A 15,017-nucleotide genomic window follows, 5' to 3' on the forward strand; every position below is an offset into this window, starting at 1 on the left:
GAAGGCTATAAGTCACGCTTTTAGACATCCCCGGGACTTGTGCACCGAATGTCGTGGAATGCCTTGAGGGGACATTCGATGGTATATTATGGACTTCCACGGCTTTGAACGGACATAAGAACAAATTCTACGGCCGTTTCGGGGCCATTCCGTCGCTGCACCACTGTAACAGCCCGCTCTTCCGAGCTGCTAACGAAAACACACTCAGCATCCATAACCAATAATTAACTCTTAATTAAATAAAATCGCAGCGGAAAAACATCCTTAAATACACCAATAACTGAACTAAAATTCCCAAATATTATACAACGAAATATCATAAACTATTCTCCAATCAACTAACTAGATACAAACTCAATCCTTAATCTAGGACGACACCATCATAATCTTGCTTCACTTCCATTCTCGAGCTCTTGATACAAACCTGCAAATTCAGGGAGAAAATACAAAACAAACACAATTCCAAAATGAGTAGAAAACTCGTAACCTTTACTTCAGCCCTTTATAAACATTTTATTTCTCAAATCATTTTCAATTCGTTACAACGCTGGCATAGCTCACTCTCTTAAACAATCAGTGGCAAGTACAGGCTTTGGACAAAGGACAAACACTGCCTCCAAGGTTCTTTATGGAGCCCAGCAATACTACCCCCAAGGTTCACAGTCCATGGAGCGTAGCCGACCGTATCAGGTCAAAAAGTAACCATCCTCCACCCATACCTTGCCCACTTTCTATTTTCAGTTCATAAACTAAGCCAGCAAAATAGTTGCGTATTCATATTCATCGAATAACATTTTCAGAATCAACTCATAACATCACATTCATAACTATGGCCATAGTACGAACTTAAGTATCAAAAACAGAATAAAGATCCACACACACATGGGCATGAGTAAATGATTTTACTGAACATAAAAGTTACCTGAAATACAATCCAGATCCTTAATAACAAGCCGCCAAGACCATTGGCAATTTGATCACCAACTCCGAATCACAATCCACCTTACAACAACGACAATAGTTGATAAATTGCTCGATAAATGAGAAGCTCATCTAACTAACCCTTTTCTAACTGAACTAAATACTTTTTGCTTCATCCTTATCAACAATAATGTTTGACAATTATTCTCAAAATAATTCCAACTATGAAATGGAACCATAAACAATTACCAATATGAAAATCCTTCACGTTCATAATACTGAATTCCCTAAACTAATTCTACACAACCCACCACAAGGCATCGTCAACAACAGCACAACAACAACCACCCATCACCACCACCAACTCCTCCACAACTAAAACAATAAACAACAACAGCCCAACAACAACAAAAAAACAACAACAACAACTTAACAACATCCACCACCAACAATAACACTAACAATAATATCAAACAATAACAACAAACAATAACAGTACAAGAGGAGAGGGAAAGCAAGAACACCACCTCTGCTTCAAGAGCAGGGAAGACACGTCAAGGGGAGGGGCTGGCTCCGACAGCAACAACAACCGGCACCACCAACAACACCAGCAACACACGACAGGGAGAGCAGCAGCGAGCCAGAATAGGGGAGGGAAAAACCACGGCAGCAGCAGCAACAAGAAGGAAAAGAGAAAGAAAACAACCATGACAGCAACGACGATGATTCACCGGCAAGGTAGCACCGGCAGATCAGCGGCGCATCACCGCGAGTGAACGGCAACAATAGGACCCGCAGCACAGCACGAGCAGAGGAGAGAGAGTGTTTCAAGGGAGGAGAGAGAAAACGAGAACAACAACGGCGCTGGTTCGCAGCGGCGAGATAAGCCGAGGCTCCGGCGAGCTGCAAGGGGGTGGGGAAATTCCGGTGAACTGAAACAGGGGAGATGCGAGAGAGAGAGAGATGATTGATTGGGGTTTTGGGTTTTCACGAGTTGGGGTTTAGAAGACACGGGAGAGAGAAAGAAGTAATAAGGGTCAGCTTGGGGTTTCATTAAACCGACAACAAGGGATGAGAGCCAATTTTGGTTTCCTAATCGGATAAATACAAATCCACAAATTGCTAACTAAACACGATATATAAAATAATATAATAATAACTCCATAAAAAAATTAATATAACGAATATATTACAACAAGACAAATAAAAATAATACTCCACAACTCAAATAATATAAGAATTTCCGAAACATAATGAACTTAATAAATATAATTAACTTCTAAATAAACGTCTTTAAAACAGGGCTATTACAACCACATAACCATAAATGGTTGGTTATGGCATTCTAGGGCAATTCAGATGGCGCGAAGCACCCGGGATGCATTATAAGTCGTGTCGCACCCTATAGGAAGGTTTTAGACGAAAAATATGACCAGCCCTGCAGGAGCCTTAAAACAGTCAAAATTGAAGGCTACAAGTCACGCTTTTAGACGTCCATGGGACCCGTGCACCGAAGTCGTGGGATGTCTCGAGGGGATATGAGATGGTATATTTAGGACTCCCATGACTTGGAACAGACATAAGAACAACTTTTACGACTGTTTCGGGGCCATTTTGTGGCTTTGCGACAAAAAAATAAATGGGTGGTTTAGGGGTATTCTGGGGAAATTCAAATGGTGCGAAACACTCGAGATACATTATAAGTCGTTCCACGCCCCATAGAAAGGTTTTCGATGAAAAACAGAATCGCGCTCGGAGGAGCTCTAAAACGGTCAAAAGTAAAGGCTATAAGTCATGCTTTTAGACGTCCCTGGGACTGGTGCACCGAATGTTGTGGAATGCCTCGAAGAGACATTGAATGGTATAGTAACAAAATCCACGGCTTTGAACGAGCATAAGAACAACTTCTACAACCGTTTCGAGGCCATTCTGTGGCTGCACCACAAAATCATAAATGGGTGGTTAGATGACATTCTTGGGCAATTCAAATGGTGTGAATTAATCGGGATGCATTATAAGTTGTACCGCACCCCATAAGAAGGGTTTTGGTGAAAAATATGATCGGGCCCGGATGAGCCCTAAACAGTCAAAATTGAAGGCTATAAGTCACGCTTTTAGAAGTCCAAGAGACCCTGCACCGAATGTCGTGGGATGCCTCGCGGTGACATGGGATGGTATATTAAGGACTCCCACGACTTTAAACAGCCATAAAAACAGCTTTTACGACTGTTTCGTGGTCATTCCGTGACTGGACCACAAAATCATAAATGGGAGGTGTGATGGCATTCTGAGGCAATTCAAATGGTGTGAAGCACCCGGGAATCATTATAAGCCGTGTCGCACCCCTTAGGAAGCTTTTCAGCGAAAAATTTGACCGAGCCCGGAGTAGCCCCAAAACGGTCAAAATTGAAGGCTATAAGTCATGATTTTAGACGTCCCCTGGACTTGTGCACCAAATGTTGTGGGATGTCTCGAGGGGTAATTGGATGGTATATTAAGGACTCCCACGACTTTGAACCGGCACAAGGACTACTTTTACGATCGTTTCGGGGTCATTCCGTGGCTGCACGACAAAATCATAAATGGGTCGTTTGGTAGCATTCTGGGGCGATTCAGGTGGTGCGAATCATCTGGGATGCATTATAAGTCGTGTCGTGCCTCACCACATATGAAGATTTTGGGTGAAAAATATAACCGAGCCCGGAGGAGCCCTAAAACGGTCAAAATTGAAGGCTATAAGTCATGATTTTAGACGTCCCCTGGACTTGTGCACCAAATGTCATGAGATGCCTCGAGGTGACATGAGATGGTATATTAAGGACTCCCACGACTTTGAACGGGCATAAGGACAGCTTGTATGATCGTTCCAGGGTCATTCTATGGCTGCACGACAAAATAATAAATGGGTCGTTTGGTGGCATTCTGGGCAATTCAGATGGTGTGAAGTACCCAGGAGCCATTATAAGTCGTGTCGCGCCCGGGGGAGCCTTAAAACGGACAAAATTGAAGGCTATAAGTCACGATTTTAGACGTCCCCGGGACTTGTGCAACAAATGTCATGGGATGCCTCGACGGGACATGGGATGGTATGTTAAGGACTCCCACGACTTTCAACGAACATAAGAACAGCTGTTGTGACCGTTTCGAGGTCATTCCGTGGGTGCACCACAAAATCATAAATGGGAGGTTTGAAGACATTTTAGGGCAATTCAGATGGTGCGAAGCACCCTAGATGCATTATAAGTTGTGCCGCGCCCCAGAGAAAATTTTTGGGTGAAAAATATGACCGGAGCCGTAGGAACCCTAAAACGGTCAAAATTGAAGGCTACAAGTCACGCTTTTAGACGTCGACGGGACCCGATCACCGAATATCGTGGGATGTCTCGAGGGGATATGGGATGATATATTAAGAACTCTCACGACTTGAACGGGCATAAGAACAACTTTTAAGACCTTTTCGGGGCAATTCCTTGTCCGCACCACAAAATCATAAATGGGTGATTTTATGGCATTCGGGGGCAATTTATAGGGTGCGAAACACTCGGGATGCATTATGAGTTGTGCCGCACCCCATAGGATGGTTTTGGGTGAAAGATATGACCGGGTCCGGAGGAGGCCTAAAACAGTCAAAATTGAAGGCTATAAGTCACAGTTTTAGACGTCCCCGGGACTTGTATAGCGATTGCCGTGGGACGCGTCGAGGGGACATTGGATGGTCTATTAAGGACTTCCATGACTTTGAACGGGCATAAGAACAACTTTTACAACCATTTCGGGTCTATTCCGTGACTGCACGACAAAATAATAAATGTGTTGTTTGGTGGTTTTTTGGGGCAATTCAGATGGTGCGAAGCACCTGGGATGCATTATAAGTCGTGTCGCACCCCATATGAAAGTTTTGGGTGAAAAATATGGCCGGGCCAGGGGGAGCCCTAAAATGGTCAAAATTGAAGGCTATAAGTCACGATTTTAGACGTCCCTGGGACTTGTGCACCAAATGTTGTGAGATGTCTCGAGGGGACATTGGATGGTATATAAGGACTCCCACTACTTTGAACGAGCATAAGGACAACTTTTACGATTGCTTTGGGGTCATTTAGTGGCTGCACAACAAAATCATAAATGGGTCATTTGGTGTCATTCTAGGGCAATTTAGATGGTGTGAAGCATCCGGGATGCATTATAAGTCGTGTCGCACTCCATAGAAAGGTTTTGAGTGAAAAATATAACCGAACCCAGAGGAGCCTTAAAACGGTCAAAATTGAAGGCTATAAGTCACAATTTTAGGCGTCCCTGGGACTTGTGCACCAAATGTCGTGAGATACCTGGAGGGGACATGGGATGATATATTAAGGACTCCCACGACTTTTAACGGGCATAATAACAACTTTTACGACCATTTCGGGGTCATTTCGTCATTTTCGTGGTTGCACAACAAAATAATAAATGGGTTAGTTGGGGGCATTCTGGGGCAATTTAGATGGTGCGAAGCAACCGAGATGCATTATAAGTTGTACTGCACCCCATAGGATGGTTTTGGGTGAAAAATATAATCGAGCCCGAAGGAGTTCTAAAACGATCAAAATTGAAGGCTATAAGTCACAATTTTAGACCTTTTTGGAACCCGTGCACCGAATGTCGTTGGATGGCTCGAGGAGACATTGGATGGTATATTAAGGACTTCCATGACTTTGAACGGGCATAAGAACAACTTTTACGACCGTTTCGGGGACACTCCGTGGCTGCACCACAAAATCATAAATGGATGAATTGATAGCATTTTGGGACAATTCAGATGGTGCGAAGCACTTGGGATGCATTATAAGTTGTCTCACATCACATAAGAAGGTTTTCGGCAAAAAATATAACCGGGCCCAAGTAGCCATAAAATGGTCAAAATTGAAAGCTTTAATTCTGAAAACTAAACAATATAAAACATGATCTTCGAGTCAATCAAAAGCCACACAAAAATCTTCCTTTACATTCATCTTTGAAGTCTCAAGTGATTCATGTGCTACAATAAATAGTAGCATATAGAATAGAATTACAAGGTACAACATATAAGAAGTCATGGGTTTACGCCTTAAAAAAAACATAAGCATCCCTATATATGATAATTTATGATACAACAATATACCATAGAAGCCACACCTGCAAAAACCAGACCCAAAACTGTTGGCAGGTAGCTCTAGCTTATATTACATACAAATCGAGTTTGGCTATACGTTAATGTGCCCTTCGTAATAATTAAGGATTTTGTCGATTGGCAGATAAACGAGCAAATATGATTGCCACTATGATGAGGAGCACCATCATCTGCATAGAAGACTATGGTCAGTATCTATACTTGAACGAAAGCTGTGACTAAACAATATTTCATAATTTCTCACCATTATTGGAGTGTAAGCTGACTTGGTATGCACAATGTGCAGCTTCCTGAGAAAAATGTATATGGAAATTAATCATAAGATGTGAAAAAGAAATTCTTTTTCCTAAAGATGGCAATGAATTCCGTATTCGACCTGAGTCCAACTTGATCCAGAGAAATAATTTGATCTGAATTCGATAGGAGTTGAACCTAAACTAAATTCGATCCAAATACGAGAACTATTGCCAACTGAATAACTGTAACATTAATATTATATTCCAACAAGATAATAAAGTTTGCATCCTTGAAAATCAGATAAATATGGTATAATTGTTTCCTTTAACTTATTTTTTGTGATGTTCAATGACAATATAGTTGGAATCCGGCTCATATCCGACATCGATCCAAGGATCAAAATTCTGATACAAAACCGGGAAACCTGAAATGAGGTACAGGTGGACTGGATATGGATTTTAATAAAGTTTTGATCCGGATCAGACCCATTGTATGTCTTAACTGTTTACCCAAAAGCAGGAATTTCAGAATCACCTTTTGTTTAGAGTTCCAGAGTCCCTACAAATCTTTTGGATTGCTTCAATTCTACTTAGTGTTTTGGTGGCATTTGGATCCCTCTTGTCAACCTACATAAGTAGATTTGCATAGAGATATTATTATGTAGTGTTCACACTTTTCCAAAATACACATATAAGTAAAGCTTTACATCATTCTTTGGGGTATTACCTTTAGTTTCATCATACAGGCGAAATCATAAAAGGCGCCATAAACATCTGGCATTGTGTTTGTCTGATCAATAACTACAGCAGTGAGACCTAATACATGAATACGAACATAATCATGAGTCATGACAAGCCTTGGAAGAATTAATAAAATGACAAGTGTGAGAAAAATAAAACAGTACTTGCCAAACATGGCAAATACAGTTCAGGAAGACAATGGTCTAATGGCAACTGCTATACAAACAACACGCTCTAATTGTATCATTGTATGGCAGTCAATTAATTTTTTCGAAACATAATAACAATATATAAATAAGTGCAAGTGCGGGAAACATGTCCCAAGTAAAAGTGAATTAATGTCCAAAGGACCAAAACATGTCCAAAGCAAAAGTTAAAGTGGACAAAAATTATAGAAGTAATAAGGAAAAGAAAAAAGACAGATTCTGGATCCTACCTCCATCGAACTAATATAATTTGCGAACCTAGTGGAAGCAGCAAGAACTCGAAAGGCTACTAACTACCTCATAATACAGGATATTCCAAATTATGAATCACACAAAAGATGGCAGCAGCACATCAGAAACATCATAAGGGCACATACTGCTCGCAAGTATATGTAAAAAGATGATTACAACAGATATTACTTACCACGTCTCATTTTCACCACACCCCTGAACACTTGAACGTTGTTGTAGCATAAAGCGTAGGTTCCAATGGACATGATCTAGAATGCGTACAGAGGGATAACATGAGATTATAATGCTAAAGAAACAGTACGGCATCTGCGTTGACTAAGACACATCGGCCTAGCAGATAAAACAGGCCTCGAGTGCATAAGAAGAAAGCGATATGCATTTTGAAGATTATGGCTATATCAGTAAAGTTTCTTTAATTAACATAGTATAAAATGCCCTTTCCCAGCACAATTGCAGACAACAGAATTATTTTAAAACCATTATCAGACACACTTTTATATAGCTCCGCTTAACTTGTTAGATTCTCAACATCATTTTACAGTCAAAACTCAGACTGTCACTTCGTCTCTAGTTACAATGAATTTCACACCATGCTGAAATTAGGAAAAAAAAAAAAAAACAGGGTTGGAGAACCCGACCTCCACCCTACTTTTATTATTTTTGTTTCTACCCTGGACCATTCGTTTGCTCTGAAAATGATTTTTTTCTTGATTCATCTAATGCAGTTCACGCAGTTGTACTTGTACATTTAACCTGTACTTCTATTTCTTACTATTCATAGCTTTAACTAGTGGAACCAATTGATAGTAAGGATACTTTAGGTTAAATATTCTTTCTACATAAGTTGGATATGTAAATGTAGTTCTTCGAATGCAAGTTACTTTTTTAACGGGACAGTCATAGAGTTAAACGAGGGGATGTAAGATGCTGATGTAGAAGAGCTCATACTTGTGGAATAGCACAAAATCGGAATATAGCATGATCCTGCAAAGCTGACATGTACTTAAAGCAATCTTCCACATGCAGTAAGGCATTAGTCAACATTTCATTTAAACATTGAACTGCCTTCTCTGAATTCTCCTCATCTTTCAAATCCTGCATTTCCAATATTAAAGCAAGTGAAACGATTATTCAAGGGCAGGTTCTTCATAATATATATCTGGACATTGCATCCATCTAATCAATCAAACTATTAATGGACAAAAACAAAGAGGTAAATAGATGACAGGAGCTGAAATCTACCCGGTTAAATTTGATATGGAAGGACTGACCTCAAGTTTGTTAACATATTTACTCCAAATCTCTCGAGGCCAAAACATGTGACGTTTTGGGATCTCATTTATATCTTCAAGATAATCACGAATGACGTTTACTTTCTGCATAATACGGACAGACAGAACACTTTGTAACATCATATAAAATACAAAATCACAGAGCAGAAAAGTTGCAACTCCAGTTCCCAATCAAAAGGGAATACCTGAAGAAATAAACCCATGTTATTGGAAAGATATTCTGGAGCTAGATCCTCCAAACCAGCGTTATGGAAAAGCTTTGATAGCCCTAAACCAACAAGTCCTGCTACATAGTGGCAATATTCATCATAGTCAACAATTGTTTCTACCTGCCAAATAAGGAAAACCTTTGATAGATATACACCTGATTTGGAAGATTAACTCTTACCAAAGTTGGATCCAATAATCAGAAACTTGTACAATCAAAAGCAAATATAAAAATTATGGCCATATAGTGTGCATATTGCTGCCCTGAGGCCAAAACGAGAATGCATCCTGACCCATATCATTCTCAAGGCCAAAATGTAGTTCTAAAAGTACAAGCTTTAAGAACATATGACAATTTGCACAGTGAATCTCCATCAGATCTAGGGCAGCATATAGAAAGATAATGAAGGTAAAAGAGTGTCAGACAGATTTGACAAAGAAAAACAGGTAAATCATTGTCAAAAAAGAGAGTTTTGGGGGGGGGGGGTTCAAATGTTGCCTACCAAGATATTTGGGAGGGGTCAAGCAAATTGATCTTAAAGTACTTTTTATGTATATAAAGGCTTTCTGTAACACATTTGCACGAACCTCCTTGCAGACAAATTTTGCCATTCCTGCACCCATCCTTTTGGTGATATCCTCTATTGCTACCTGGTAACTGCAGATGCCACCGTGAATTCACACATCATTTGATTATACCATAGAGAGTAGATAAACTTGGATAAGTAGGAGCATGTGACCAATCTATAACAATGAAACACAGCCTAGGACTTTAATTCCTCAATTAACACCTGGTAAACTGCAGATGCCACCAATAATTGGACATGATGACAAAAATGGAAATTGTAAGCAGTTCTTAATTTCAGCAGTCCTATATGTTTGCCGTGTAAATATCTTTCAAAACGATGTTCACATTGCAAGAGTCACAAGGTTAAGCTACATGCCAAATTGCCTTATCCTTAGGATTAAAATTCTTTCTTTGGCCCTTATCTGTTTTGGTATTTTGCAGTATCATGACTCGTGAGACAAAGATATGAATTTTTAGACACAAACTTGGTATGTTGGCTTGAAAAGTATTGCCAAAATTCGTCTTGAACCATTTGACTTGAGAAAATGCTTAAGCATATCTTCAAGATTGAGCAATTTAACAGCCAGGGTAATCAGAATATCAAGCAGAGAAGGGAAGATCTTTAATTGATAGTATAGAACATTACTAGGATAACAATATTGCTCATTAATGTATAATGATGGTGGTTACCAATCACCACTCCTGCCCAATTCTCTATCTCCTATCCTCCTTACACCTCATGTTTCACTATCTTTCCCCAACACTTGCCTAGACCTTCCTTTTTTTTTTCCCAATGGTTAGGTCAGTTCACTTCATTTTCTCTCCTACTTCTACTACACCCCACCATATATTTCACCCTCAATCCCCTCATACCCAATAATTTTATATTTTAATTAAGTTCACAAAGTTAAATTCACAAAGACCAATGGTGGGGTTGGTCTAGCATCTTGCCCCAACCTCACCTCCCCCACACATGGTCCTAGTCTCTACAATGGTAGAAAATGGGTGCGCTTAGTCTTTACCAACTTTCCCCAACTATATAATAGCTATTGTACATGCTTGTTTTGAGGTAAGGATAATGAAAGCTGCCAAACAAAATATAAGGACCATATATTTCCAGCAAAAACTAGTGGAAATTTAAAAATCAAGGAAATTATTATAAATCTTGCTTGAATCAAAATTCTGCCAGTAACACTGCTAATACATGGCAATAACTGATTGCAGAATATCGTCAAAGCAATTTAGTATCACTGCAAGATCAGCCAAATCCTTACACATCAAGAACATGACCAGAGTTTAAGCTGTGAAACATGGATATCGTAAGCAGTTCTTAAACATTGATGTATGGAACTTCCCTAAAGGAGAAACAATCAGCAACAGTTTATGTGTTCATGTTAACAAGACATACAATATTGAGATAACTGCATAAATTGCAAAATGCTACTCTCATGCAGATACAAGAGATAAGAAGGTACCCTCTATCGAGTTCCAGAAAAGCAGTTCTGACGTAATTGAACTCATCCATCAGAACTTTGTAGTGCTTTGTACCGCCTGATTACAGAAACAATAATCACAGTGAGAACTGTTTCTTTTAAGGAAAGATCTAGGAAAAGCAGAGAAAAAGAATCAGATATCTTCAGTTAAAATACATGAAATTGCCAATAAATGGGATATGACATTGAGCTAATGGTTTCTAGCATAATATAATTAAACAGTAGCCACCAGTAACTTCATGACTCAAACCTGATCGTAGGCATGACATGGCTCTTAGTAAGTAGATAAGATAACATCATCATCAAGCTAAGAGGCAAAGATAATACAAGTACATACTAATAATAATAACAATATAAACATAAATATATATAAGTAGCTTTTGCCCTAGAATAACTTCATGACACAAATGATACTCAAAAGTATAGTTAGGTAATTCATATATTACAAAATAAAGTTGAACAGCAAAAGTGAATCTGATCAAAATTCAGTTTACTCACAAGAAAAATGCCAGTCACGATCATATATGTGCTCATGAAAAGCTCTCAGGATAGGTATTTTGACATCATCGGCTAGGCTTGTATCATCCTCTGTACGTCAGTGCCATACCAAAAACCAATAAGAGACATAATACTTACAGTAAGTTTACAACCCAACCTTCGACATATAATGTTTATCATTATGGAGCACAATATAAACATTTCCACAGTGACTTGCACGTAACTTTTATTATGCTACTGACTATTCTATGAAGAGTATAGTTGGTAAAAGGACGGAGACAATAGTGTATCGTCCAGGAGGATTACTCCCACCCCTAACACCGCTCTAAGAAAGTGCTAATCATTTCATTCTAAGATGAAGGAGAACTGGTCCAGGATCATGCAAAAATAACTCCCAAGGATGGGTGTCAACTGTCAACTGTCAAGCGTCATCACGTCCAAAGGATCAAGCAAAAGTCAAGAATATTACAAAAGACTAGAAGATAAAACACATTTGAAGAGGGAAAAGACAAGAGATACGATATGAATCTCATTAACCCTGTGAAATCCTCTATGCATCCCTACAAATATTCTTTTTCCCTCCTTATATAACAGTGAACAACATACTCACTTATGAGTCTAGCTGACTTTGAAGTTTAACTTTAGACTGAGCAAAAAATCCCTAATTTCATGTTGTCAATAGGACATGTAACCATAGCAACACTTAGGGACTCATCATAACTACTTATATGAAAAAATAGTCACCACAATACTCAGCTAATATAGCACACATGGTTTCTATTGTTGAGCTTGAAGAAACAAACCTACAGTGTCAAGGGCTCGAAGGACCAAGTAAAAGACACATACCTGTCATACGAAAAATTAAATTAATAAGCAAAAATAGGTACCCACGTAAGCAATAATAAAATCTTGAAACAACATTTTGTAAACTAAAGATAGGTACGCACGCACGCACACAACCAACCACGTTTATTGGCCACCTAGATGGAGGTATTTAGAAATTGGTCAGGCTACTATAGAATGAACTGTCTGAGTGTTTCCTCAAAAAAAAAAACTTTCGCACAACTTGGTTTCAGTATCCATCAGGGACAGAGCAACCCCACTTAAATTCTGATTTTTGGTAATTTTTGTTATAATACATGTGAATTTGTGGTTATTTCTATAAATATATGATCATTTGCACCATTAAAAAAATAATTTTTTTTTTGCACCCACTATTATACTACTCTAGATCAGCCACTCTATCCATCACTCTAGCCAAGATCACAAATGTTGATTATCCAACAAATCATGCAACATTTTCGAGATCATAAACTGTGCTGCTACAAGATATAACACATTGTCATTAACAGATATGCTAACTGAGGTCTAAGGAGCAATCATCTAAGCCAACTTACTAAAAACTGAAAAAAAAGTTATAGTTATGACTGAATGTTATTCAGCTATTTAGCATATAATATAATTGATGCTTCGCAGTAGAACAGCATGCAAATATCATTTTTATTAAGCGTGTAAGTAAAAACTGTGTAACTCCTGTCTCTGCCTCTCCGGAGGAAGGCTTCATAAACTTTTCAGACACATGCATGCAGATACATACGCAAAAATAAGGCCACAAAAAAGTACTTCAAAGGAATCAGTTAGGAAAAGAATAAAAATTCCACTCATTCACTTCAAGGTCACCATAGGACATAGCCAACAACAAACACATCTTTCACACTTCGTGTTCTAATAAGACATACCCAACTAAAACATCCAACAACCATTGACCATTCTTCATAAGAAAAACTGTTTTAGCTTATATTTTTTCCCCTGTTCCCAAAATTGATATCAGTTCAAATAGATTGTCAACTTCAAATAATAATCCAACATCAAACATCAATCTCTGTCATAACAACATTAACTAATCACAAGTGATAAATGTATGTATATTTCTTCATAATGAATAATTAGTTGTAAAAAAACACATGAGATCCTCTTATTCTTCACGTATCCCCACAAAAAACATGAGGCAAAATTGACCTCAACACTGGACTATAACGCGGGTGCACCCAATACCACCAACCAAGTCAAAACACCACCCAGTACGAACTTGAGTGAAGTCCGTACCATTAACGAGTCTAGAGACTAGAATTCTCACCTCAAAAATAACTCATATAATAAAATAAATGAGGCCAGAGACCTGGGGAAATGGAAAATGCTAATATAATATTAAGATTCTCCCGCTGCCCGTGAGAATTCCGGTCTCTGACCTCATTTATAGTACGGGGTGCACCTAGATCCGTACATGATGGTGTTCAGGCTAAAAGTCATAGTTGGTGGTGTTCAATTTTTCCGAAATAGGAAAGATTAGATCTTTTCACAATACAAAAAAAAAAAAAATGGGTACTTGAGAACTCACAGCATTGCGAAGATCAGTGCCAAGTTGTTGAATAACAAGTGCAAAACTTCTTGAAACTTTGTGAAGCATAGAGTAGCAAAAACCCCAGTGAGCTTCAGAAGGGATCTGCTTCTCCGCTTTATTTACCGCCATTTTCAACTTCAAAAGAGGGTAAAATTCATCTGGGTGTTTCATAATCGCCCCTAAACTAACCATTTTTTTGTATCAAAATCTGAACTTTACAATGTAACTTGTACTGTACAGTATGAATACTCTAAGTTTATGCTGATATTTTTGTTTGTGTTTCTTTTGAGCAAGGAGAATCCAAGATGATCAGTTGATCACTATAATGTTGGCACTTGGCAATACTTATTACTATAAGCATCTCCCTGACAGGGACTGGAACTACACGTTGTTGAATCAAAGTTTGTCGTCCCACCCGACTTGTGTATTGCTTTATTTTATTGGTTGTCATTATTGCTTATAATATAAACAAAAATTAGATATTGGGAGTTGTTGAAGCCGAATTTGAGTGTATCGTCACCAATTGAGATAGGATACCAAATAAATTTACTCTTGTTATCTTGCGAAGGTAAATGTACGAGTAAAATTTGCGAATACGAATAGGGATTGTTTGGAGAGTTTTACCCTCCTATTGAGACTATCCTGGCTCGAATTCGGATCCTTGTTATCTTGCGTAAGCAAATGTTTGAGTAAAATTTGCGTATACGAATCTGGGATTGTTTGGAGAGCTTTGCCCTCCAATTGAGACTATCCTAGCTCGAATTCGAATTAGTTGAGTGCTTGAATCTATTAAGCTTCGACCCAGATTTGATACATTTCTCCCATCGATGATATAATCAAAACTAATATACTAAAGAGAGTCGGTGATTATGCTATACCATTGATATAAAACAATAACACTTGGATTATATGATATCAAAATTATAAAATAAAGTTCTCAATTCGAGTTAAGAGGTAACGCTTAAAATTCTTGGAACAAATAGTACTATATCACAGCGGCTATCCTAATGAAAGAAGGTTGGTAATCAGCAATTCTGGTAACACTGCACTTTGTGC

The 15,017-nt window shown here is 38.6% G+C and overlaps 1 protein-coding gene across 2 annotated transcripts; it reads right to left on the bottom strand.

Moving 5' to 3' along the window:
- Positions 1 to 5,879: 5,879 nt before the first annotated feature.
- On the bottom strand, positions 5,880 to 14,283 carry LOC104904269 (squalene synthase 2). 2 transcript variants are annotated; one of them, XM_048636410.2, is made up of 13 exons: positions 13,959 to 14,283; positions 12,364 to 12,406; positions 11,561 to 11,650; positions 11,045 to 11,120; positions 9,505 to 9,659; positions 8,980 to 9,080; positions 8,774 to 8,878; positions 8,451 to 8,597; positions 7,675 to 7,750; positions 7,031 to 7,119; positions 6,839 to 6,930; positions 6,312 to 6,357; positions 5,880 to 6,237 (listed from the first exon to the last, which is right to left on the bottom strand). In XM_048636410.2, exons 1-13 carry the CDS (start codon positions 14,151 to 14,153, stop codon positions 6,169 to 6,171), a joined length of 1,284 nt encoding a protein of 427 aa, XP_048492367.1. In that variant the 5' UTR covers positions 14,154 to 14,283; the 3' UTR covers positions 5,880 to 6,168. The 2 variants fall into 2 exon arrangements, with proteins under 2 accessions (XP_048492367.1, XP_010690775.1); XM_010692473.4 differs by having other exon boundaries at positions 8,980 to 9,123; positions 9,590 to 9,659; positions 13,959 to 14,280.
- Between the last annotated feature and the right edge of the window lie 734 nt (positions 14,284 to 15,017).

Source organism: Beta vulgaris, chromosome 9 (assembly GCF_026745355.1).
Source record: "Beta vulgaris subsp. vulgaris cultivar EL10 chromosome 9, EL10.2, whole genome shotgun sequence".
In the NCBI taxonomy this organism is placed as follows: Eukaryota; Viridiplantae; Streptophyta; class Magnoliopsida; order Caryophyllales; family Amaranthaceae; genus Beta; species Beta vulgaris.